The sequence below is a fragment of the Felis catus genome, chromosome C2, assembly GCF_018350175.1.
Source record: "Felis catus isolate Fca126 chromosome C2, F.catus_Fca126_mat1.0, whole genome shotgun sequence".
Lineage (NCBI taxonomy): Eukaryota > Metazoa > Chordata > Mammalia > Carnivora > Felidae > Felis > Felis catus.
This window is the reverse complement of record NC_058376.1, coordinates 83,535,702-83,563,275: the sequence shown is the minus strand read 5'-3', so window position 1 is coordinate 83,563,275 and position 27,574 is coordinate 83,535,702. Positions and strand designations below refer to the sequence as shown.

The window sequence follows — 27,574 nt, the reverse complement described above, 5'->3', positions numbered from 1 at the left end:
CTAAATATGTAAACTGTCTCTAGGAGGCCACCTAAGAACCTGGTAACAGTGGTTGTCTCTGAGGAGGGGAACTGGTGGCTGGGGTCTGGGTACGGAGGAAGGCTTACTTCTCACTGTTTACCTTTATGTCCTCCCTTGCATTGTCCACCATGTGACAGAATTATCTGTTTTACAATAAAGTCTCTCATGAATGGCGAAAACACTTGAAGGTAACACATCAAAATGCGAATCGTGTTTATCTCAAATGCAGTTGCTAATTTTTCTTTTAGACTTTGCTGTTTAGAACAAATGTTCTACACTGAGCATGAAGTTGCTTTTAAAATCAGAAAAAAGAAAAGAAAAGAAATACTCCTTGCAATTTTCAAGGACACAATGAGAAAATAAAATAAAATGTAAAAAATAAAACAAAGAACACCTATGATGTGCCAGCCCCTTTATATTACTGAGCTAATTTAATCCTCACAATACTATAAAGTAGATATTTATTATCTTTCCTGGTTTATAGATGAGGAAAGGAGATCCAGAGAAGTGAGGGGATTTCCTCAAACAGTTATAGCTAATAAGAGGTAGAGCTAAAATTTGAAGCAGTCTTATCTAATTCCAAAAATGCATGTTTTAAGACAACTTCAAGCTTCCTCAGGTCGAGCAGTGTGTGTACAGGACAAGGGCTTGGCAGATGCCAACCATGATTTGCACAATTCACCAACAAGAGCTCCAGTAATCTGATCTGCCTGGAGGAAAGCTTGACCCACAAGGTGCCAATTCCTACCCCTGCTTCATGACTACTGATAAGCAAAGAAGGAAACCGTGAAGGAGAATCAAACCAAGTACTGGAGCTCACATTTGTTAGAAACATTGATCCAGAGTGTCCCTCCCCAGCCAGACACCATTCATTCCCCCATTCATCCACCTGTTAATTTCCAGAATGTGTACTGAACATCTGTTATGTAGTAGGCCATTAGTCAGTATCGGACAACAGAGGTGAGCAGAAAGAGACACAGTGCCTGTGCTCATTGGACCTGACAGACGAGTGGAGAAGGCAAACAGTAATCAAATAATCACACACGTGTCAAATTACAACTGTGATAAATGCTATATAACACAGTTCGGTGATTCCACTGCTTGAAAGTGAAGGCAGCCCTATTCTTACCCCTCAAGCTGTACACTGTCACCAGGACTTTCCCTGATAGAACCTCTCCACAGTCAGACCTGTCTATTCACCTTCCCCAAACATTCCTAAGCTTATCTGTCACAGAGCCTTTCTGTGCTCAGGCTGTTTCATCAGCCTGAACCTGCTTCCTCTCTCATCACTCTGTTAAAATCCTGCTCTCCCTGCCCAGGCAAGTTTGACTCCAGAGCTTCACTGTTTAAAAAAGGAATCAGGATAGCTCACCCCAATTTCAACTGAGAAGGCCCCTTTTAAATTAACTTCAAAAAAAGGGGAAGAGGGGTGCCTGGGTGGTTCAGTAGGTTAAGTGACTCTTGATTTCGGCTCAGGTCATGATCTCACGGTTCGTGAGTTCGACTGACAGTGCAGAGCCCGACAGAGGATTCTCTCTCTCTCCCTCTCCTGCTTGGGATTCTCTCTCTCTCTGCCCGCCCCCCCAAATAAATAAATAAAACTTAAAAAAAAAGGGGGGGGGAGGAGTACCATGGCCATCGCCTCATCTACACACAGGTTATTTTTTTCACTTGGAGTGTTAAGTTTGGGACTGACGGAGGAGGTCCAGAGTCTGTGAACCCCTACAACAGTGTGCAAGCATCTGTTTGCACCTGTGGCAGTTTTCTGAAAATTGAGTTTACAGGAGATGCTGTGAGTTGCTCTGTAGTATCCATGCACCTGAGGACAAAGCCAACACAAGAAGGAGAGCCAGGACGACAAGGCCAGAGAGTCTTGACTGTGTTTTAAGCCTTCTCTGCCTCTGGACATTTTTAATTCTGGGTCAATATGTGCTTAAGAAGAAAGGAAAATGAAAGATAAGGGAAGGGAAAAGAAATGGAGAAATCCTGCCAATTCATGAAGTTCTTTCTCAAAAGCCACTTCCTGCTTCATGGCTTTTTCAGTTGCCCAACACAGAATCAATCCCTGCCTCCTCTGTGCTCCACTGAGCGACTCACTTGACCCTCTGTGGAGCACCAATTACATTTCTCCTTTGTACAACAGTCAGGCATCCCAAGGGCAGGTTCTGGGCCATATTTGTGTTTTTATTTCTAACAGCCCCTAGCACAAACTCTGCCAAAAAGAAGAGAGGGGAGGAAAATAGTTTTCAGATACCTAGTATGTACCAAGACCTATGCTAGACACTTTCCCACCCATTTTTTAATGAATAAATTTTATTTTTTAACAAATATACTTTATTTAACAAGTAATAATAAGGTAGGTATTAGCACAGACCATTTGCACAAAGGAAGAAGTAGAGAATTCAAAGAGTTGAGTGTGTTGCCTAAGGCCACACAGCCAGTAAGTGGTACAGATGATGCTCAAGGTCATGGCTAGCTCACTCTTCTCATTGGGCATCACACTGCCTCTGTAACTGTCACACTGTTGAGCTAACAAAATTCAAGGAGAGTCTGAAGAGGCCCTATGAGAACAAGGGTAGTGGTGATCTCCAAATTGTCTACATTCCCCTCAGAATATGCTTCACTAAATACTTTTGAGTATGAGGGGTATAGAGCAGCATACTAACCAATGGCTGAGAAACTGCTGATGGGCAGGGGAGTCATGGGAACAAGAAATTGTTTTCTTTAAAATATATGTGTTTTTTATTTCTTCATATTCAAGATTATTTAAGATGCTAGTGTAAATTTTCATTCTCAGCCTGTCCAAATGACACATGAACTTGTTTATTAAAGCTGAGCGATGACAGATAATGGCAACAGACAGCCAACTTCCTGTTTGAGGGGACATGTGAGCAAAAGGTTACAGTCAGGCACCTGACCTCGAACAAGGACTAAAAATACAATCAAAGAAACCACTTGAGACATAGCTGCAGTTCCCATGAGAAGTGTCTGTCTCAATGAGAATGTACACCCTGCTCCCCATCTCCACTGTCCTTCCTCTGCTTCCCTTCAGGGTCTCCAGAATCTGGGATCTTAACAGACTTAACCAATGTAATTCCACATCTCCCTAGAGGTGCCTTCAAATCCACCCCAGAAAAACTGAAGCCATATTTTGACCCAAATCAATAATTCCATTGACCACAATCCCTAAGTGACCTTATAGTTATTGCAAAGGGTGTATAAAGACATTGGTATTCTTACCTTTAAGCCCCAACAAATCAGTGTATGTGAAGAGCAAATAATTTGTTGATGAGATTTAAAAACTTCAAATTTATTTGAAAGTGTCAATTCATTTTTTAAGTTTATTTATTTTAAAAAATTTTTTTAATGTTTGTTTATTTTTGAGAGAGAGAGAGAGAGCATGAGCAGGGGAGGGGCAGAGAGAGAGGGAGACACAGAATCCAAAGCAGGCTCCAGGCTCTGAGCTGTCAGTGCAGAGCCCAACACAGGGCTTGAACTCTTGAACTGTGAGATCATGACCTGAGCCAAAGTCAGATGCTTAACCAACTGAGCCACCCAGGCACCCCTGTTTATGAATTCATAGTAAATATTTTTTGTCACCATTTTTCTTCTCAGATAATAGTCATAAAAAATAAAACTTTTCTATGGGGTGTGTATTGATATGAAAGAAGGATCTTCATACTTCAAATTTGTAAATTGCCACTGATCCTAATCTTCCATCCCTGCCCCTTTCCCCCTCTCTCAGATGATAATCTACTTCAGACCAAAGGGCATACGCTGCCCCCCTACTCCTAGGATGTCCTCTGCTCCAAACTTTCAGTCCTTGCTCTAGACTTGGCTGAGGGGTCTGCTGGTTCCTGGAAACTATATGGGGTGAGCAGGAAAGGGAGCTAAGACCTGCAAAAGGTCCACTCACTAAGGTGGGGCAGGTTCTGGGGCACTGAGGCAACTATAGAGGTACACTGACCTCAGAAGTGGGATCAGGGAGAAAGGAAAGGGTGTGGGAAGGTTGGTCAAGATTCAGGCAACAGACAGCCCCTGAATTTTCAGAGGAGCTAGTGAGGCCCCCAACGGGCCAGCAGCACACAATGAGGGAGCCACATGGGCCATACTAAGAGTCAAGGGGCAAGTGCTGGAGCTTAGTGACTCAGCCCAGGGACACGATGAAGGCCAAGAAGGGACACCACTATGAGGATTAAATGGAATGACTATGTCTGGGATATGTTTGATGCTCAGGATATGGTGTGTGTGTGTGTATGTGTGTGTGTGTGTGTGTGTGTGTGCGCGCGCGCACGTGCAAATTTAGGGCACAGAAGCAGTAGGGCATCTAAGCAAAGCCAAGTCCTGAGAAGCAGGTCCATGAGCAGACAGCTGCAACAGGTAAGGGATCAGGTAGGGAAGTGGAAACTTAAGTCTTTGCTTCTGCCTAAATACTTTTCCCCCAACCCAGCTGCCACGTGTTGAAATCCTACCTATTCTATGAAGTCCAAGTCAATGCCACCTCCTTCAGGGCCAGAACGTTTTTCTACCCTATACTCTGCCCTGGGGTCTGGCTGGATTGCCCTGTGGTTTGAAAGCTCAGTGGGAGTCCTTGCTTTTGAGGCTTTGGGGGTAGTGGCGGGAGGCAGGTATGGGGTCAGAAGTTTTGGGTTTAGGCCTCTGATTATGGCTTCAACTCTTTGATGAGCTGAACTCTCTCTGAGCCACAGATTCCTTGTCTGGAAAGTGTTGAGAATAATAAAGCCCACTTTGCAGTCTCATTGTGAAGGAATTACCTGGCCAGCCCACTCACAGAAATATTGTCAACATCAGAATGGATCGTGCAGGGGAAAGAATACAATAAATTGCTAAACAAATGTGATCAATATTTATAATTTTTGTCTTTATTTCCCCGATAGTTTCTTACAAAGTACCTTGAATGTAGTAAATAGTTAGTAATTTGTAGAAATTAGGTAGAAGTAAAAGTCAAAATCTGGTAGTAACATGAATTTCATTACAACAAAAACCCCATATCCCACTTCCTGTATTTCACCACCCATGGGCAGCAACTAGGGCTGAATACCCAGGGAAAGAATGATAGGATAGACAAAAGAAGACAATTTTGATTTTTGAGTTTCTAAATACACTTTCAGAACCTACAGTAGAAAATTAGTTTTGAAACACCAGTTAGTAGTAATAACTGGGCCCTTTGAACTGGAAAAGCCAGAATACCAAAGAGTCTAGGCATACAGTTTATGTCAAAGCAACAGACGTAGGAGAATGGATGATAATGTAGCAGCCAGCTTTTCCAAAAATGATTCCGGAGCCAAGAAAAAAGAGGAGAGTCTAGCGATAAAGTGAGAAGCAGGTGTGGGTCCTTGAGATGATGCCCTGCCTCCCAACCCAGGCCAAACTCTAGAGTAAAGGAAAAGCAAAAAGCTCCTTAGAGATTGTGGAGCTGAGAGCAAAAGGATGTGTGCCTCGACTTCCTAAAGGAAATCAGAAAAGCGGCAGTCCAGTATAGGGGAAGCAGAAGAGAAGCTGGAATGCGTTGTTTCTAGACAAAGGGGACCTATGGCAGTTGCTCCAAATTCCCTATAGTTCCAGACTGGCACAGGCAAGCAAATGGAAGTTTCTTGTGTGTTCCTGAGAGGGACAAAGAAATCACTGAGAGGACTGGCAGACCTGAGGAGGACTTGCAAACGGGACAAAGAGAATGCACAGTGACCCACAAAGACTGAGGGCCTGAACCAGGTGGGCCTGAGGACTTCCAGCTGATGCCACGGGTGAAGGAGTCAATGATCAGAGAGAGACCAATGGGAACACAGATGTTCCAGCAGGTGCCAGCATAGACCAATGATGCAAATAACCATGGTAAGCCTGGGCCAGATGCCTCTTTCTATAATGTCCTGGTAATCTGTAAACACCCCCTTGGAACCATTTAAGCAAACCAGATGCTAAACTGATGAAGCTTTCCTGAAATGAGATATCATTAGGTTGACTACAATTTCTATCACTGATAGAATGGGAAGCTCAGGAAACAGATTAAGTTCAATGTTAGAAAAATAATAGGTTAAATCATGCTTTTATCTTTGCACACCTACATTTGTAGCCTCAGATTTAGATCCTCTATACTAATTAGAACTCAAGAACAATATGCAATTCAGAGAGGCAAAACTAATGTATGGTGACAGATGCCAGAGTGATAGCTCTCCCTGGGGAGGTACTACCTGTGGAGGGCATAAGAGAGCATTCTGGGATGCCAAGGATGTTCTGGAGCTTGATCTGGGTGGTGGTTACGTGACTGCAAACACGTGTAAAAAATCAAAAACTGTACATTTAAGATGTGTGCATTTTACTAAACGTAAGTTATACCTAAAAGTAAAAAAGAGTAAACATTGAGATTAAACACAGAAATGTGTTTAAAGAGACACTGTGTGGACAGCAGCAGGCTCACTGTTGAGATGGGGACATTTGGTTTCCCCAGAGGGAGTCAGGCATGAGGGGTGGCAGCTGTGCCAGTCTCACCTGCTGACACAATTACAGGGCCCCACTGGTTTCCAGAATTTTCCACTGGGCAGCCCTCCCTGAGGATGCCAACAGCCCCAGCTGCCTTCAGGATCCTGACTTGCTCCAGGCCTTGCTCTGAGGGACGCACGCAGTATGTAGTGGGGAACACACAGGCTAGCATAAGCAGATAGGGGTGAAATCCAGGCTCCTCTCTCATTAGCCATGAAACCTTGATCTTTTACATCACTAAAAATTGGGGGTAAAAATACATACCTCATTTCAAATGAAACCATGTAGGCAAAACAGTTGCCACATTGTGAATGCTTGGGAAGCACAACTATTACTGTCCTGCGGACCCAGGAGAGTAACCCCAATTTCTTAGCACCTACAATGGCCACACAGCAACATTGGTTGACAAAGGGAATGTATGGGAGAGGATGCATCAGTCAACAGATTGATTTTCTCTAGACAGTAGCAAAGAAATAGTTGGGCTGGTTTTCTCGCCTGGATCCCCTGGCTATTACGATGGTGGGTAGACACAGTCTGTGGGTCTCTATCAATGACAACACAAGTTCATCTGTAATGACGTAATGTAATGAGTGAGACCTGCTTTTGTTAGGTGCCTGGCACTTAGTGGGTGCTTAAAAATGAAGCAATTATTAGTATGAACCTGTGGAATACTTCCTCCTCTACCAGCCCACAACATTTCTAAAAGCCAGGAGTGGGCTTCTTGGTGTCCTCTTAAAGGAGGTCAGGCAATTTTGATGGGGCATTGAGCAGTTTCTGAGGCAGTCCTCATATTCAGCTAGTAATAGACAAGAGTGACACATGCCTTCACCAATTCAACAAATATTTATGTATTATGATCCAGATATTGAGTAAGCCAAGAAGCTAGTCCCAGCCATCCGGGTCAGCCACTGACTACATGGCTACCTCATCCATACAGATCTCAGCCCCAGAGCTGTTGTGGAGGCCCCACCTGGGTCTTCTCGGCCCCAGGCCAGATGACCAGGCCACCACTCTGGCATCCCTCTTTCTTTCCTCACATCACCCCTCAGGTCTCAGCCTGATTTCCCTTTCTCTTCCAAGCTCCTTCTAACCAGCTGCTCTGTTATCTTAGCCATCTTCTGTCCCAAGACTAAATGAAGGGTAAGCATGGTCTCCCTGACCTCACATCTTTTGCTACCCTGCAGATAGGCTCACAAACCCTTATTCTTTCATGAGTTTTTAATAATAAAAATGAAAGTAACAAATATGACGAAGTTCTCCAAACTAACATGGCAGTTCTCCACAACTGAAAAATCTTACCAAGTTCTTATAGCCATTGTCCCACACCTACAGTTTCTACAGTTTCTCACTGCCTTGCTTATCTAGAACTCAGAAGCCTGAAGTTCCAGATAAGGCAAGTTCCCTGCAGCCCCCACTGAATGACATTCATCTCAAAAACCCTGCCTCACATTGTGAAGGGTCGCTTGGGCCTTTCCTCATAGGTGCTTCTCTTACTCTTACCTTTCTAGAAACTACTTGGAGAAAATATATTTCTCCCCATAATTGGCTAATTAATCACAGCTAAGTGACTGCAAAGTTCCTCTTGTGGCAGTCCATTTAGTACCTGCCACACCCTAACTTTCCTCCTAAAAGAAACTGTCCCACCCTGTGCCACAGCTGACTGGACCAATGACAGTGGTAATGGTAGCTGACCCCAGGGTTATCAGTCTTCAGGAAGCCAGCAACTCATGAAGTTGCTTTGCATGAAAAGGTCTTTTCAAACAGCATTAGCGGTGACTGGCTTGGTCAATCAAATTATCTCTTTCTGGACTAGGAAATTCTGGCATAGAAGGAATCAACGGATAACAGGAAGAGACTTGAAAAGAGAAGTAGAAAGGGAGGGGGCAGCTGATGCACAGTGACAGTGTAACAGCTAAAACCCTTTACTACCAGATGGGGTAGAAAACACCAAGATCATCTGGTTCCCATTGATTTCCATCCAAGAAAGGTGGTATCAGCTTCTGTGCACGTTCTAAAATAACAAGATAAAATGCCAACTCTGGCACACTTTTCTCCATCTACAATTCTGAGTCAATTAAATATAGCACCAGTCCAATTCATTCTACTAACCAAGTGTTACATGAACATGATGAAACAAAACTTTAAATCACGGTCTCTTAAAATCCTAATCCAGGAAAAAGCAAAACTTGGGGGATAGCATAAGAAAATGTCCTCACAGCTCAATGTCAGTCAGTTTATTCAAGGCACAAATTATCCAAAGTAAAGTTAAAATTAACGCACAAATGATGGGAAGAAAATTCTACCCAGCATGTATTATGTGCTAGGTATTTTACAAATAGCATCTCACTTAATTCTCACAGTAACTCTCCCTGAAAGGTAGGTATTATAATCATCCTAATTTCACAAATAAGAAAGGTGAGACTCAGACAATCTAAGTAACTTGTCCACACACACACAGCAAATAAATGACTGAACTGGGATTTAAACCCAGGTTCTGTCTGAGTCCAATACCCATGTTCTTTCTAATCCACCATTCTGCCTTATAAGAGACTATTACAGATAACATGTTTCATTTCTGAGGAGATCCCAACAACATTATGCAGCCATCAAAAAGGCTCTGTATATACTGATCTATAACAATCTCCAAAATATATTGTGAAGCCAAAAAAAGCAAGATGCAAAAAAAAAAAAGTGTATAGTGCACCAATATTTGTGTTAAAAACTGGAAGCAAAGAGTGGGAATGATATATGCACATATACACTGGGGTGTGCATAGAATATGAAGGACAGGGGCGGCTGGGTGGCTCAGTTGGTTGAGCATCTGACTGTTGATTTTGGCTCAGGTCATATCTCATGGTTTCTGAGATCGAGCCCCGTGTCATGCTCTGCACTAACAGCACAGAACCTGCTTGGGATTCCCTTTCTCCTTCTTTCTCTGCCCCTTCCCCCCCCCCCCCACACACACCCAAGAGCATGCACGCGTGCTCTCTCTCTCAAAACAAATAAATAAATAAAATTTTAAAAAAGAATACGAAGGACAGCAAGATACTACTAAAAGTGAAGATAGCAAAATGTTTCACTGTCTCCCCTTCTGTTTTTCTGAATTTGGAACAAGGGTATGTTTTATCCATTCAAAAGAATACTTTTTTTTAAGACCACAAAGTGATTTCAACAACCTACAAATCTCTGTCCTTTGTGGTGTTTTCAGGAATGAAGATATCCTCAGTTTTCTACATCTGAGTCTCCAAAGCAAGTTATCCAGAAGCAACAGACTTTCTAACCAGACACCCAGAGCACTCTTCTCTTGTTTTCGTAAGAATCAACACTCATTAGGAAAGTTAGTAAAATAGCCTCAGAGAGAACTTACTATTTTTTGCCTAGAAAGTGAATGAGATTTGGAAAATTTTGAGGTGAGGCATTACCAGGATAGGGGAATCAATAATAAACAGAACGTGCTCTATCTCTATCCTGTCTCTGTCTTCCTCTTCCTTCCACCTCTCATTAAAACCAAAATCTCTGTTGAAGCTCACAACTTGAGAGAAAATGAGATGAAGGAGGAGAAGGAGGGAAAGGAGGCAGAGGAGGAGGACGACGACAATGAAGACAACAGAGAAACTTTATGCCAGAATGATTTCCAGATACATTAAAGATTTAAATATCAAAGCGGTGGACATAACAAAACTAATAGAAACTAGAAGTGAGTAAGTATATAAGTAAGCAATGGGGAAGGTCTTTCTAAAAACATACAACGAAGGCAAAAAACATCAAGAAGATGATCAATAGATCTGACTAAACACTAATTTTAAACTTTTATATATAAAAAAAGTCATTACTAAAAATCATGAGTCAAGTAACCAATGGAAAATATTTGCAACATTATTACAAAAGATAACAGTCTTTACTATCTAAAGAGTTTTTATAAAAATCACCCAAAACTGAAAAGGAGAACAAGAAACAGAAACACAAACTCCATCCTCACTGAAACCAGGAGATATCAGTAACCCCAAACCACAGAATGTGAAGACTCGAGAGTGATTTTTTTTTGAGAGAAGAGAGGTCAGACCAAGTGCCCTACAAAGGAGTTTGTCCCTCAGAACCCCAGAAAGCAGAAATATTAAAGTCCCAGGGAAATAGCAAGGCCAGGGCAGATGGGGCTGGTAACAAGGGTGGGTTTAAGAAGAATTTAAGCCTCCTGGGACTCCCCCCCACCTCTTATAACCTAACAAAAGATAGATTTTTTGTTCCTGCTGGAAAAGATTTATCTCTGGAGAAACCACACCAGAGAGGTTCTGGACTCAGGGACACCAGAAACTGAGAAAGACACATGAGGACATCTTACTGAAAACAAGGAGGCTAAATAAAGATTTGCACATATACCCACACCCACACACCCACTGTAGAATACATGCAGCTCTGTTTTAGCCCCCAAGTAAAAGCTGAACTAGATAGAGGCCCTATCTGACCTGGGAAGGATTTCGCTGAGGTCAGATTGTTGGAGCAGTTGGGGGGAGGGAGGGAATACAATATAGCTACTGAGTCCCTCACTCCACATAATGAGTATTTCCCTGCCGGTTAGTAAGGCTAAAGGTGTAAGCAGGTAAGGACAGAGAAAGGGGGGAGGGCTGTATGTGGGGGTGGTAACTGACTTGGACACATCACCAGAAGGCATGACCAGTCCTGATGGAAGTAACTTGCTCTGTATCTTTAAAATACCCTGAGGAAGCTGAGACAATAAAATTGGCAATTATTTGTAACTCATCAGTGCTGTTTCATAGTTGACTCTCCTCCCTCTTTCTACTCTCCCTTCCTTGCTGGACTCCACAGATCCTGCCTAGGCTCCAGTCTCAACAAAAAAAATCCCATAGCCCCTGGTCTTGACTCTGGGCCCCTCATTCCCCACCTGTTTCCCCTCAACCACTGACCTACTGAGGATTCAGAAGGATACCACCTCCCCAAGTCCCAAACCATGCACAAGATTTGATGTTTGTCTCAGTCCCTGGGAACAACCCGGTTTGTCCCTAGACTCTGTTTGTCAATAAATCTCAACATCCTCAGTGAGACAATCTCTGTCTGTCTTCACCCGGCAAAACCAAGTTTAAGGTGTACTTTTAGACCTAGGCAAAGATGGTAACTTGGGATGGGGCCCCAATGATAACTGTGGATGCAACTGACAGAATCTATGGATCTAATTAGTCAATGAAGCTAAATATACTTGTAGTCAGATTGAAACAAACGTAGTCAAAAGGAAACAATAAAACTTAATCCTAGGGACACCTGGGTGGCTTGGTTGGTTAAGCATCAGACTCTTGATTTTGGCTCAGGTCATGATCTCGAGGTTAGTGAGTTTGAGCCCTGCATCGGCACTGTCAGTGCAAAGCCTGCTTGGGATTCTCTCTCTCCCTCTCTCTCTGCCCCTCTCCCACGTGTGTGTGTGTGTGTGTGTGTGTGTGTGTGTGTGTGTGTGTGCGCACGCACGCTCTCTCTCTCTTTCTCAAAATAAATGAATAAACTTAATTAATCCCAAGGGTTGTCTTTTATCTTCTGCAATACCCCTCATGAAAAGTGCTCTTCTTTCATACCCACCGCAAAGTGCCGACCAGTCAAGGTCGGGCATTCCCCCCAAGTCTAGACACTTGCTCCCAGAGAGACTGTAGGGTCTAGTGGCAAGCATGTAGCCCCTGGATGCAGAAGGCCCAGGGTGCAAATAACCCCCTTCTCTGTGCCTTGCTCTTCCTACCTGTAAAATAGGGAGAAGAAACTGCCTTCCCTTCCTTCCCAGTAAGGATTCGAAGTTATGAATATGAAGTGGTGACTGGAACCCCTGGCTCCAATTAGGCTTCTGCAAATTGTAGTTACTGCAGTCAGGAAATACATATAGATTCCAGGCACCAAGCTGCCCTGGCTTTATGGCATTAAGGAGTCAATGCCACATCTCACCCCCTCTGAGGAAACTTCCAAAGGAGCATCTTCTGACTTTCAAGTAAGTAGAGGCCCAACTAAGTGTGGGTATGAGAATGGTTGTATGTATGTCCCAGGTATAGGCCTGAGAGCCAGTCCAGACAGATCTCTGAGGAATCACTGCTTTCCCCTGCTCCAGAGGAAAGCACTGAGACTATTTCTTCACACACCTGGAAAAGGTTAGCAGCTTCCAGGACCCGTTGCACATTCTGCTTGGTGATCAGCGCCTTGCTGGTGTATGTGTAGTCCAGAAGAGTGTGCATGGTCTCAGCATCGACCCCTTTGATAATGATCCTCTTCTCATACTTTTCCTTTAAATCATTGCAGAACATGGCCCTGGAAGAGAGATGTGTGAATGTGAGTGCTACCATGACCTTAACAGACCCCCTTCACACCTATCTGCCCCCACAGAACAGCGAGGTCCCTAAGGTCAGGACCTGGGATGATTGTTCTGTGTTCCTCTAACACCCAGAACACACCAGACATTCAATTAATACTTACTTAACTGAGGTGTCTTGCTCTGCTGTACCCAGCTGTGGTCCCTAAGGCAATCCCAGATCTGAAGGAAGAGTAGGAGCCCTACTGGCAAAGCTGGTGGGATCTAGAACTACTTTATTGGCCCAAAGAACTACTTTAATGGCTCACAGTGCTGGAGAGTCTTCTGGGAGCATTGTAGCACCCTTCTCCTGCCCAGGCCTTCTCAACTACTAGTACCCCAAAACAGGGTTTCTCATTCAGTTCTCAGTTCTCATTTAAGCCTTCCTCTGTCCTGGAAGCTGGCCTCCACACCCAGGCCTGGCCAGCTGGGGCCCGAATGCCCTCCAGTAACACAAGAGATCTTGCTAGTACCTCTCACTCCAGAGGCTCAACCCCTGTCTATGGCTTGTCTCCCAACTGGGAGCCTCGAATTGCCTTATCATAGGACAGAACTCCCCAAGGCCATTACTCTGTCTCACCTCTGGCTATGCTTATTCCCTCCCCAGGACTAGACTATTGGATATTTAGTGTCTATCCTGGAAGCAGGGGAACAGATGGAAAAGATGTTGATCTTGACATGGGATGGACCAAGATTTGAAAACCAGATCCACCAACTCGGAACTTGGACATGTTACTTAATCTCCAGGAGCTTCAGCTTTCTCGTCTATAATGGGAATTTTAGCAGTCATTTAAAAGTTTGATGTAAGGATTCTCAATAACTAATAGATAAGTAGAAATACAAAGATTTTTTTTACCCCCTCCCAGGCTCATATGTGAATTTATCATGCTACCTGGACATTGATATTTGAATTATCAATTCCTCTCAAGAAAAGTATGAGTAATTTTATTTATTTTTAAAATGTACTGAAGTCCTACTGTGTTTCTGGAGTTTTGAAAACTTAAAAGGTATCTAAAATATAATGATTGCATAAATGATAAGCAGGGTAAAGATGATTAAATATGTGAGTGGAGACATGAAGATAGTCTATGAATGAGACTAGGAGTGCCACTGAACTGTCACTATAGGTGGGCCTCCCATTTGACCAATGCAAAAGAGAGACCATCTGGTCAGTTACATAATCACACAATTTTTTTTTCAATATATGAAGTTTATTGTCAAATTGGTTTCCATACAACACCCAGTGCTCATCCCAAAAGGTGCCCTCCTCAGTACCCATCACCCACCCCCCCCTCCCTCCCACTCCCCATCAACCCTCAGTTTGTTCCCAGTTTTTAAGAGTCTCTTATGCTTTGGCTCTCTTCCACTCTAACCTCTTTTTTTTTTCCTTCCCCTCCCCCATGGGTTTCTGTTAAGTTTCTCAAGATTCACATAAGAGTGAAACCATATGGTATCTGTCTTTCTCTGTATGGCTTATTTCACTTAACATAACACTCTCCAGTTCCATCCATGTTGCTACAAAGGGTCATATTTCGTTCTTTCTCATTGCCACGTAGTACTCCATTGTGTATATAAACCACAATTTCTTTATCCATTCATCAGTTGATGGACATTTAGGCTCTTTCCATAATTTGGCTATTGTTGAGAGTGCTGCTATAAACATTGGGGTACAAGTGCCCCTATACATCAGTACTCCTGTATCCCTTGGGTAAATTCTTAGCAGTGCTATTGCTGGGTCATAGGGTAGGTCTATTTTTAATTTTTTGAGGAACCTCCACACTGTTTTCCAGAGTGGCTGCACCAGTTTGCATTCCAACCAACGGTGCAAGAGGGTTCCCGTTTCTCCACATCCTCTCCAGCATCTATAGTCTCCTGATTTGTTCATTTTGGCCACTCTGACTGGCGTGAGGTGATATCTGAGTGCACAATCACACAATTTTATATATAACAAATCCAAATGCTCAGAGAATTACTATTGTTCTCAGCATAAAAACTATATGGAACTTCCCTTATGAATGGACAGGAGCCTTGCAACATTCCCACCAGAAACAGTATATTCATGAGGCTGATCCTTAATAGCTATAGCTGACACAATTCCTTCAGTCTGATTCCCACAAAAACCTGTTAACTCCCTCTTGCCCTCCCAGGAGCTGTGGGATCCCAGCAGTCCCACAGGCTTGAACAGCACAGCTTATAAAAACAATTACTTGGAGGCAATGGAATTAAATTTCTTTCAATATGCCATACATTTACTGAGCACCCTCTCTGCATAGAATACTGGGCTAAAGCTGGAAGGGATTTAAATATCAGGCAGTCTCTGGACTTAACTGAGTCCCCCTAAAATTCATATATTGCAGTCCTAACCCACCAACATAGACAGCGCTTTTAGGAGGTAATTAAGGTTAGGTGAAGTCATAATCCAATAGGATTTGTGTCCTTAAAAGAAGAGGAAGAGACATCAAAACTCTCTCTCTCTCTCTGCCGTGTAAGCATACAGTGTCTGTCTATAAGCCAGTCTTCACCAGAAACCGACCGTACTGACACTCTTATCTTGGACTTTCAGACTCTATAATTGTGAGAAAATAATATTCTATTGTTGAAGACACCCAGTCCATGGCAATTTTTTTATGGAAGTCCAGACTGACTAATACAGCCTGTCTCTCCCCTAGTCCCTAGTTGTTCAGAATCTAGCAGGGACACATCTGCACAAATAATAGTCTACAAGGGTCAGAAAGACTTATAAAGTGCTGTGGAGGCAAGGGGTGATTCTCATGGAGAAGGAAAAGGTTGCTATGTGACAACTGTGGATAGGACATCCAGGTAGTAAACACGGTAAGTAGATGCAAGAGTGTGGGACAGGCAGAGGATCTAGCAAGCACATGGTTTGGCTGCAGCCCAGGGGTGATGAGAGAGGGTGGGGAGAGATCAGTCCAAACAGATGACCTGGGTCCTGACTGTGGAAGGTACTAGAGGCAGGCTAAGGAGTTAGGTTTTTTATTCAGTGGGCAATGGTGAGCCACTGAAGGTTTATGAACAGAGGCAGGACTCAAAAAGAACTTTTTTTTTTAAGTTTATTTATTTGAGAGAGAGAGAGAGAGAGAGAGAGAGAGAGAGAACGAGCAGGGGAAGGGCAGAGAGAGAGAGAGAGAGAGAGAGAGAGAGAGAGAGAGAGAATCCCAAGCAGGCTCCGCACGCCATCATCACAGAGCCCAACTCGGGGCATGATCCCATGAACCGTGAGATCATGACCTGAACCAAAACCAAGAGCCAGACACTTAATCGACTGAGCCACCCAGGTGCCCCAAAAAGAACATTTTTAACAGGTGTGTTCTCACTTTAGTTTGCTGCTGATGGATGCATTTGGAGTAAAGCATTAATTGCACCCAAACAGAGCCGGGAGGCTTGTGACAGTGCCAAAGCCTTGTCCCAGAAACTGTACTACTTGAGGCAGTCACCATGCTGCTAAGTGACTGGACGTCCTGAGCTTTAGACACATGAACAGGAGCCTTAGAGAATCATTATCTCCCAGCCAAGTAAGTCACTGAAATGGGAAAGTCCCAGTGTAGAGCCCTGATGATAGAATGCACTTCCCCAAAGTGGGACTTCCATACCAACACAGAGAGAATTTGATCCCTAAATCCTGCTCCTCCTCCCTTTTCCACACCTCCTATTTCTGTCTGGGAATCCCCCATCAGTTTCTTTTCCCCATTTCCTAATCTGCAAAACAAAGGTACCTGCTTCTGGTTTCCCAGGAACAATCATAAACATCAAAAATCAAAAGTCCCCAGAAAGAAAGAGACTGAGAAAAAGAGAAATCACTTGACTAGCTGACTTTTTGAACCTTTTGTGTTAGCCAATGAGATCTTCTCCCTAAGGTCTCCTAGTGTCCTATCCCCCCCACCCCCCACCCCCATCCCTGTTCTAATCAACAGTAATCCTCCCACCCTCCCTCCTCCTCTTCTCTTCCTTCAACTGGCCTCTTTTCCCTCAAGAATATGACAGCAAGAAAGAAAAACAACAAATGTAAATTCTGCAGAGTACTTGGAAGCAGAAAGGCAGTGATGTCATGTGGGCAGATGACCGATTTAAAAGCCATTTTTGTCAGCCATAAATCCTCCTAGCCAGAGATGAATGGTCATCTGCAGAACCGCATGCCTTTTAAAGTGGTGTCACACAGGACTCACCTTGCTGCCTCCTGATCACATAAAGAACCCTGCCATCACAACATCCACACAATTTCTTCCCAGATCAGCCTGTCCAGGATTTGGACAACTTCACTTGCTAAACCTCCCCTTCTTTGAGTCCCTAGAGCAGCACTGCCCATAGAAATATAATGTAAGCCAAATGTGTAATTTCAAATTTTCTACTAACCATGGTTTTAAAAAGTAAAGGGAGATAAAATTAATTTTAATATCTTTTATTTAGCCCAATACACCTCAAATGTTGTTTCAACATGTAATAAATATTTTTAATGAGTTATTAATGAGATAACTTACATCCTTATTCCCACAGAGACTACAAAATCCCTCATAGACATTTTACACTTAAAAGCACATCTCAATTCAGACCAGTCATAACTCAAATGCTGAATAGCTGCATGTGGCTAGTGGCTACTCTATTAGATAGCACTGCTCTAGAGTATCACCCAGATCTGCAATCATCTCAGGGGGTGAAGTAAATGTCACCCACATAAGGGGCACCTTGGTGGCTCAGTCGGTTGAGCGTCCCACTTCAGCTCAGGTCATGATCTCACAGTTTGTGAGTTCGAGCCCTGCGTTGGGCTCTGTGCTGACAGCTCAGAGCCTGGAGCCTGCTTCAGTTTCTGTGCCTCCCTCTCTCTCTGCCCCTCCCCTGCTCATGCTCGGTCTCTCTCTGTCTCAAAAATAAACATTTAAAAATTTTTTTAAAAAATGTCACCCACATAAATGTTATGTAGATCAATACACAGAAAACAGGACGTTTAGCAGGAGACGGTGGGCAGTGATGATGGGGTCACACAAAGCTTCACATAACTGAGGCAATATATCAACAGAGTCCCACCAAAGTGCAATTGAGAAATGCTACCTCACGTACAATGTGATTTTAAGATTAGTAAAAGGTGAACTTTGTTGAATCTGTATGATCTCAAACATGCCAATGAAAACTGGAAAAGTCTAATAGATGTTTTAATATTAAATAAGATAGGAATATTCCCTAATTCAATGCCTTCCACTTTGAGGGGCTCTTTTGAAGTCTCTGTGTATGACACAATTATTGGGATCTCTGGGATCATCTGGACTCTTGATCAGGCTGTCACTGCTAGACACAGCTTCCGAATTCTTTCTTGTAATCAGTCACTGAATAACATCCTGCTCCAGCTTAGCCCATACCCGAGTGGGTATCTTGATTGCCCAGAAGCTGACCCTTGTAAGCTAGTGACGTGTTTGGGATATAGGAGGAGCAGGACAGGGGAAGGGAGGAGGCCAAGCAAGACAAAAGTTGGATAGAAAGTAACTTCAGCCTAACCCTGCAGGGTACGGCTGGAGAATATATACTCCAGAGCCGTCTCAGCAAGTGGCGAAGGAGCTGGTCTGATACTCCAGCACCTCCTGACAGTCTTAGCTAGGGGCCACCCCAGGAGCAGGAAAATTCTCAGGCACTTCTGGCTTTCTGTGTATGTGAATGGGTGTGCACAAAGGGGCTCTTCCTAGGAGTAGGAAGAGCCTGCAGTGCTGGCTGTTGGAAGGCAAAGGGGGCTGTGGTCTAGTCTAGGCTTTAATACAAACTCACTACATGACTTTGTACTAGTGAGCAAAAACTCACCCCAGTGAGTTGTTGAGAAGAATGAGTGAGATAATATAAACAAGGTGTTAGCACAATACTCAGCACTTACTAAGGGAAGGCATTTGGGACCAGACCAGAGGAATCTTGTCAGGCTGACGGTAGATACTTGGAGTAGGCAGACCCATCACACTCTGTCTTGCAACCCCTGACTTGCCAGCATTCAGCCTGGTGCATATCATCAGGTAAGTGGGTGTCAGAGTCACTGCACTGCTGTCCACAACCCCTCCAGAATAGAGTCAGGCTAGGGCTACACACAGACTGGTCCAGAGACATTAGCATGGTGCCTGTCACACAGTAGGAGAAAGGAAGTGCTCTAAAGACAGAGTCCTCTCTCTAAGGCTCTTTTTGCCTGCTTTGGCTCCCCAAATCCCAGCATTTATCTGCTCTCTTCTGAGACTTTGTCACTGATTTTCTGTCACTTAAATACACTCTCCTGGGACACAATCATACTGAATACAGACAAGGTGAAACTACGAGAGAACTACATATTTTTTAAAGACCAAACTCCCAGGCCTCCTCCTGCTCTCTTGAGCAGTCCATTGAAACACTGAGGCAAAGTTGGGACCCCATAAACAGTATATAACCTTTATAAGGTGGGTCACCCTTAGATATCCACTTTAATAACAGTTATCTCTTATGTTTATGTTTATAGCACTTTGTAGGACAAACAGCCTTATCTTCCTTGATTATTATACCCATTTTATAGGTGATAAGACTATAGAAGTAGAAGTTAAGTGAATTGCCCAAAGCCATACTGGTTGTCAGTAATAGAATGGAGATCAGAATCTAGTTTTGGACTCTTATTCTAGAGCTGAACAGTGAGCTGAAACCAAGAAAATCAGCAGAAGTTCAAGGCCATATTGGGGACCATTGGGGGGTCAACTGAGTGAGAGCACTAAGTGAACTGGACTAAGTTTTGCTCTCTAAAAACAAAACTGAGTTAGTTGCTAACCATTTACTCCTTAGCTTATACTCAAGATAAATACAATTTTTTGTAATAAAAAATACTTTCTAGACAGACACTGACCAATTCTCATGAGATTCTAGTAAAACAAAGGTAGCTATTAAGATCCTCATTTTACAGTAGAAATAGTCTCAAGCTGGGAGCCAGTTGCCCAATACTCAGCAGTGAGTCAGTGCCAATCCCAAAATAGAGGCTGGGCAAGTGAGCTCGTCTCCCACAATAGCCATGAAAACTTCCATGGGCCTAAGAGTCTTCTGGAATGAAGTCAGGGCATGGCCCCAAACACAGCCTGGACCACACTCTTTTCTGAGTTCTGCCGGCCTTAATCCTCACTTCATTCAGGTCTCTGCTCAGAAGTCTCCTCAGAGAGCCCCTCTCTGATGCTGCCCCCAATATAGTCACCCCCTAACATCTTCACCTCCTTTATTTTTCTTTACAACCTGTCACAACCTGAAATTAACTAGTTTAACAATTGTGTTCCCACTACGGGAGCTGAGTGAGGGCATGCGTTGTAATCACCACTGTATCCCTGGGGCTAGAATGGTGCCTGGAGCCTAGTAGGGACTCAGTAAATATTTGGGGAGAAAATGAATGAATGAACAAATGACATGTCCTTCCTAACCCCTGTGTGTTTGGCTTTGACAAGAATCAGCACCTCCAAAATTACCAAACACACTTGGGAGACTGAGGCTGAGGAGGCCTGCCTCATAAGCCCTCCACCTCCACAGAGAACTCCCATCACACCCCCAAGTCCAGGGCCTGGAGCTTGGAAAGGACACAGCCACACCAGAACATTCCACTTAGACCTCTGCCATTCCTAAATATTACCAATTCATAAACTTTCACCTAGCCCAACATTACTATGGCTTACCCCTTCCCTGAGCCTCCACACCCACCTCCTCCCTCCTGTACCTCTAAACCCAATTACAGACCAACACCCACCATCCCCACTATTTCATTCCTAGGCTAGGTCCACCCATGCTGCCCCTGTTCTGTTCTTCCTCTAATCCCCTCACCACCCCATTTATACCAGGAACTAACTCCTCTGCATTAGTGACATACTCTGTGTTGAATAGCTCTAATATTGGTTAACTAACTGAGTAAATTCTATTTAAGAATATAAATGTTGAGGCACCTGGGTGGCTCAGTCAACTAAGCATCTGGCTCTTGATTTTAGCTCAGGCCATGATTTCACAGTCATGAGATCAAGCCCTGTGTCAGGTTCTGAGCTGGGCATGGAGCCTGCTTAAGATTCTCTCTCTTCCTCTCCCTTTGCCCCTCCCCTGCACACACATTTTATCTCTCAAAAAAAAAAAAAAATATATATATATATATATAAATGTTAATGTCTATACAATTCGTTAAAAAAATTTAATTAGTAATCATGTGCTGCTCAATGAATAGTATTATTAAGAAAAGATTATTTGGATATAAACCCAATGTGGATGGTCAAAGGGGTCTCCACTGCAAAAAAGCAGGGAGTGAGCACATGCAGGGGTGACCTAGCATGGGATGACAACACTCCTGATGGTCCCCAGCTCCTCTACGCTGAGGGCACCAAAACCTTTCACCTGCCATTTCCTAACCAAGGGAAGGACATAAACATTTGGCTCAGCCCCATTTCTGACCTCAAGGTGCTCCCTAAGCCTTACGATATAGACGCTGTCCCAACGCTGGAGTCCTGCCCACATTTCTGGCCTGCAGACAGTCCACCCTCAAAGCCAGTGGGTCTCAAAGTATGTTCCCTGGACCACTTGCATTTGGAATTCCTGTGATGGCTGTTAAGAATGCAGAATCCTGAACCCCACTCACCCTAGACCTACTGAATCAAAATCCCTGGCAATGGGGCTGGAAATATGAATTTTACTAGGCTCCCCTAACCCCTACCCATAATTCTTTGGCAAACCAATGTTCAAGTACCAATGCCCTATGAAGAGGTCACCTCACTTCCCAACACAAGCCCCTATGGCTCACCCTGAGAAGGAGGAGATTGCACACAGTTCTACGTCAAAGAAATAAGTGGCTATGGTGCTGGGGCAGACATGCCCTTGAAAATCTTCCCTCTCTGTAGATTCTCCCTTTCACCTTCTGAGATTCAGCCCTCCTAGAATTCCATGAAGCCTAAAGCTGCCTCCCAAACTGCGGGTAGGGCGTGGGGCACGCAGGCTCAGATGGAAGCTGGCCTCATCCTGGCCTTATAAGTCTTTCTCCAGATTAGCTGTATAGACGGGGTCCCTGCAGCTTATATTCAAGTAACACAGTTCATTAGAGCTAGGAGTTCCGAAACAGGATGTGGTGCCAAAGCCCTATTAATAATAAACAGTGTGCAATTCTCTGTTCTTACCCGCAGTTCACATGTAAATCTCACACACCTGGAGGGGAGTCTTCAGAGAAGGATTTGAAGGTTCATGGCCATCTCTAAGAGACATGACTAACCACATGCTGCTATCTCTATCTGGAGCCTGGAGTCAGCTCCCTGAACCCCCAGCTGCTGACTAAGTCTTTGCTCCAAACTGACAGAGGAGCTAGAACCCCAGAGCTGCCCCCCACCTGACTCTAAACATTATTAAGCCCTGAAAGAACTGCCTCCTACCAAGCTCTTTGCCCAATTTCACCACTCCTCAAGGACACTGCACAGGCATCTTTGGGGACCAGAACTCCAGCCATGTTTCTATAGCACCAGTGTCCCTCCCAGCTCCACTGGACCATTGCTGAGGCCTCAGCACGTCATGTAACTCAGCCCATCCAAATTTATGATAGAAAGGGCTTGTTCTGTCCTGCTACATCAAGAAGGATAGAGTATCAGTCATAGCAAATGCTTATGACCAGGATTCAGCAATGATTCAACTACAAAGATATAATAAGCAGTTCTTATTTTTGCTTATTTTTCTTATTATTCCTAATGTTTTTAGTAGGTGTGCCCAGATTTTCCTTTAGGAAACTATCCCTCCTCCAAATTCAGTCTGCAAGGTTTGAATAGAGCTGGTCCCACATCCTAGACCATGGGTGAGCACAGTCCATGGCACATTAGTCTCCCATGCCACAGTGATCAGTTCACTGATGGGCATAGGAAGAAGCCAGTCCAATCAAAGCGAATCCTAGAACTTTCCCTGGAACAACTGGGAAAGAGAAGTTCTCTTCCTGCTGTAACTGCTGAGCTGGGAGAAATAAAAGTTTGGAGCAGCTGGATATTTTCTTGCCTCCATCTGTGAAGATCCTCCCTGAGAGAGTAACCAACACAGAGGAAAGCAGAGACAAGAGACAAAGAGAGAAACAGTCCTGATGATATTATTTGAACACAAGGATCAAACAAGACCTAAAGTCAATACTCTTAAACTTTTAAATAATGTGAGCAAATAACTTCTTTTGTTGATATGCTTGAACCCAGTTTGAACTGAGTAGCTACCATTTGCAGTGCACAGTCCTGACTGACACAATTAGACAAATGAATAATGAATAACAAATGGGCCGAAATGCTAAAGAACATTGTATTAAAAGTGCCCAGAAAAGGAAATGTTGATGTACGTTCAATATTGCCATACAAGACCCCTCAGAGTCTGGTCTAAATACCCCCTTCCAAATCCCCTGAAGCAGCTATGCCCAACAACTAGCAGTTTCCGGTGTGTGCCTCTGTTTACATCAACACCCTTGGGCCAGACAGGCTTCTCTATGTACACTCTATATAGCTTATTTTTTTAGGTGAAATCTAGGCCCAACGTGGGGATTGACTCATGACCCCAAGATCAAGAGTCGTATGTTCTATGACTTAAAACTCCTGGAGATTAAGCCAGCCAGACGCCCCTATATAGCATATTTTTAATGAGTCTTCTCCTGTATTAGATTTATAAGACTCTGTAAGCCAAGGGCTAGATTTTATTTCTCAATTCTTATTTGCTGGCCCACAGTATAGATTTAATATTTGTAAGATGGATGGATGGATGGATGGATGGATGGATGGATGGATGGATAGGTAAGTGGACAGAAGGAAACTACACATACAGTGCAGTCCTGTACCTGGTCCTGAAGGCCAAGAGGATTTGCCTATTTTACACCATACTGTCCACATCTACATTTCTCCTCTAACTGCCACGCGAATAAATAACAACGAGCTCCAAGACCCAGTGACCTGAAATGAAGTGTGTGTATAGAGAACTGTATTATCCAGTGATTCTCCAAATTGGTAACCCGGGCCCATGATATTTACCCTAAGCCCTCCCACTTGAGATGTTATAGTACAAAACATGGTGGTCGTTCTCCACCTTAATTTGCTTTAGCACATCTTCCATCTCCTTGCCAGAGACGAAACCTGGCTTCCCCTAACAAAACACCACTTCCCTCTTCAATGAGGTCTGCTCTGATTCTCACTTCCCACTGGGCCACGAGCAGGGTCAGCATTTGTGCTCACTGTCCACTGCCACATCCTGACCAGGCTGTTTCCCTAAAGGCTCCTTATCACCACCCCTTTCCAAACATTTTCCATCCCAACCCACAGGAGCCCATCCTGGCCTCCTTATGACCTCCATGTCATTAACCAAAAGTCAAAGATCAGCCTAGGCTTAGAGATTTTTCTGAGCATTCCCTGGTTCTGATCACTTAGAAACATGTGAACTGGCACTGGTCCTAATCCTCACCCAAGGTATTCAAATGTTGAGGCATAAAAGTTATCCCTATTATGACAGGGCAAAAGTGATCACATACGTGTTCCAGACTTCTCCCTTCACTGGCTGCCACAGAGGAATCTGGACTGCCAGGCCTGTTCCTTGGACTTTTATGACACAGATCCAGAGGGAGAGGGGGAAAAAAATAAGACATCCTCCAGCTGAGAGTAGAGAGGAGTTTTAAAGCCAAAGGTGAAGAAGGAGCTACCATAGATTGGCCTATACTCTTCCAGGAAGCCCTCTCTGATTGCCTTTTTTCTCCGGTCTGACTTAATGCCCCTTCTGTAAGCAGAACTCCATCATATTACCTATACTGAAACATTGATATTATTACCCTATACTGAAGCATTGATTTGCCTATCTTTCTCCTCTAACTGACTGTGATTTTGTTGTCAATAGGGAACAAGAACTCATTAATCTTTGTAAACTCAGTGCATGGTAGAGAGTGGGGACATTCATTCAATTGACCTTGAGTGCTATGTCCACTAACCCCACCTTCCAAGAATTATTCACTGGGCATCTGCCCCTCACTTAATTCCCCAAACACCAAAATTCCCTTGATATCTACCCCAGACAAACCTGAGCTTACTCTACATGACACATGATCTCCTGAATATCAGTAAGCTCTTACTTGACCCTGAACCTGAATTATTATATGCATACCTGCCAGCAGGTAATTTTCATAGATCCTTGAATATCTCCTCAGAAACAGCTACAATGCAACTTTTGGTTTGATTGTGTTTTAAAGTCATAACAATATCAGCACTCCTATAATTACTGTGGCCTTAAAGCTTTCCACAAAAGTTAAACATAATAACAGAATGACTACCCTTACAGCAGAGGATACGTAGGTTGCCTGAATGATATTTTTTTCAGAGCAAAGGAGACTTACACAAAAATGGCCTCTCCAGGGGCTCCTGGCTGGCTGTTGGTAGAGCATGCAACTCTTGATCTCAGGGTCATAGGTTCAAACCCCACACTGGGCCTAGAGCTTACTTTAAAAAGAAAAAAAAAAAAAGCCTCTCCAAAATAACTTAAGGTGGCTTATAGTCTCAGAGATATTATAAAATGCAAAACAGTAACAACAAAAAGTAATAAAATAAGATCTAAGTAATTAAAGTAGGAGACTATGTCACTGAAATCTAGGCTAAGGAAAGCTAATGCATAAGCGTCCTGACAGCCAAAGCAAAGGCAGAAGTACAATAAGTTAGCTAAGAAAAGAAAGTAAACCAGCATTTATTAGCCCTCTTTAGTGTACATTCATTTTTCCTTTTGTCTAGTGCCTTCCCTTTCTGGGAAATGCTCTCCCAAGTCCCACTCAAATCATGTGGTTCAAATAGAAGCTCTTACCTTTTTACCAATCTCCCCTCCTTTGCCCTGCCCTCCGCCCCTGCTTTTGGCCAACCTTGAACTCCTAAACTAAACTGGGCTGATCACTGTGCCCCACCTCCCTGACACAATGATTGGTCTAGGATTGGGTAATAGAATGGAACAGAGTCTTTCCTGGGGGCTTTTCAAACTGAAGCCAGCCCCTCAGTTTCTCTCTGGAACCAACTGAAAAGGAGGGAGTCTTAGAGCTGCCAAGGAGCAGACCCCCAACCATGTGGCAGAAGTACATCTGAGAAATCCCACCTTAGAAAGAAGCCAAGTGAGAGTCGAAAGAAAGCACCCTGACTGCATTCAAAGCCCTGGTTCCTCTTCTCCCCGGGCTCTGCTGCATCCCAGCCCTTCCTATGAATTGGCTATGTGGCCAAATACCTTCCTCTTTTGCCAAAGCTGATTTGACCTCAGATTCTATTCCTTGCCATCAAAAGAACACTGACTAATATAGGAACATTGAGCAATGTGACGGATGGTGAGCTCCAAGGCAGTTTTACCAAAAACATACATGTTCTTCATATGGGCAGCTCTTCTCATGGACTGTTTAGTGTTTGCTATATTAGAATCTACTCTGCAAAGGCATTTTCATGAATGGACAGTTACATATCTGTGTACTTGGCATAGGGGTAAAGTTCAGAACTTAAGATGTCAATGATGAGTATTTGTGTTGTGTTTTAGTTGAGAGCTCCATGGAGCATTATTCAAAACAGGAGAAGAATGGACTTTCTATTCTTGAGTGAAAGAAGACCCACATGGCCTAGACACCAGGGGTGGAGATGACAGAGATGATATTTTATTAAAAATTCAAAGGACCTACATGCACTTCTGCCTTGAGGCAGTAATTCCTGCCGAGTACCTTCCAATCCTAAAACAACAACAACAAAAAATGGTCTGCAGGAGTCTCTATGTAGGCATAGCACATTTGTGTCCAGATGGTCATGTGAGTAACCTGCTGAATCCACAACATTCTGAAGCATTCTGGATTTTTAACTGATCCTTCAAATCTTTCCTATAATGACCACGCTTTATCATCCTTCCCTTTTTTAAAGTTATGCAATAGCCTCCCAACTCTGTGAGGACTTCCTGCTCTGACCAGGATGCTGCCTATCAGTGACTGAACCTTCAGGAGGAATGTCAAGTTTTTATGGATATCAAATATGTAGTAGGTGTCTGCTGAATGTCAGCCATTGCAATGGTGTCAAGGACCCTCCCAATAGCTCACAATCCCGGCCAGTTTCTAGACCATGCATGATGGATGATGCTTACATGCCACACAGTCTCACATGTATACCAGAGCCACTCAAAGTCTGAAGGGAGAAGAGAAGTAAAAGTGCAAAATAATTGTCCTCTTGCCTGTAAGATCTCAGGATCATTATCTCTGATGCCTATGAGACAGGAATCATGGAATTCTCTAATACCTGTATATTTTTCATGATACCTTAACCCTTACTCTGCACCTAATGCAGGACAGGCACATAGTAGCTGCATATAATGGATCCTTGTCAGCTTTTGGTTGCCCAGCATCTGAAACCCTCCCAAGGTATGGCAAATTCTCCCTCTAAATGAGATGTGGTGTGTGGCAGAAGCACTTCCTGATCCAGAAGCTGCAAAGGCCCAAGGCACACTTTCCCAACTTCTGTCACAGCTATTGCATTAACATGCGTAACTCAGCTTTGACCAATTGGATAAACTTACCCCAGGCTAGGAACTGGGAGCTGGTAACACAAAGAAGCAGAGACAGAGGAGAACCAATTCTGGTGGAAGCAGCAGCCTCCAGTTTCCAGGAATTGCAAGGGAGACAGTGCCAGTGGCCAGAGCTGTGCTAGCCTTGGCCTCCAGGATCCTGCAACAGTGGGGGAATTCTCCCCAGATGGGTTCTGGGTGGCTTTAAGCTGT

At 43.7% G+C, this 27,574-nt stretch overlaps 1 protein-coding gene across 11 annotated transcripts in view; it reads right to left on the bottom strand.

The window, feature by feature from the left end:
• The window catches only part of KLHL6 (kelch like family member 6), a 217,883-nt gene that overhangs the window by 130,507 nt on the left and 59,802 nt on the right, over positions 1 to 27,574 (bottom strand). For 10 of the 11 annotated variants that reach the window (XM_045037212.1, XM_045037213.1, XM_045037211.1 and 7 more), the window contains one exon: positions 12,648 to 12,813. In XM_045037212.1, coding sequence (XP_044893147.1) covers positions 12,648 to 12,813 — 166 coding nt within the window. Of the gene's footprint in view, positions 1 to 12,647; positions 12,814 to 12,978; positions 14,047 to 27,574 lie in introns of those variants that run through there. The other variant, XM_045037215.1, reaches the window with a different exon arrangement.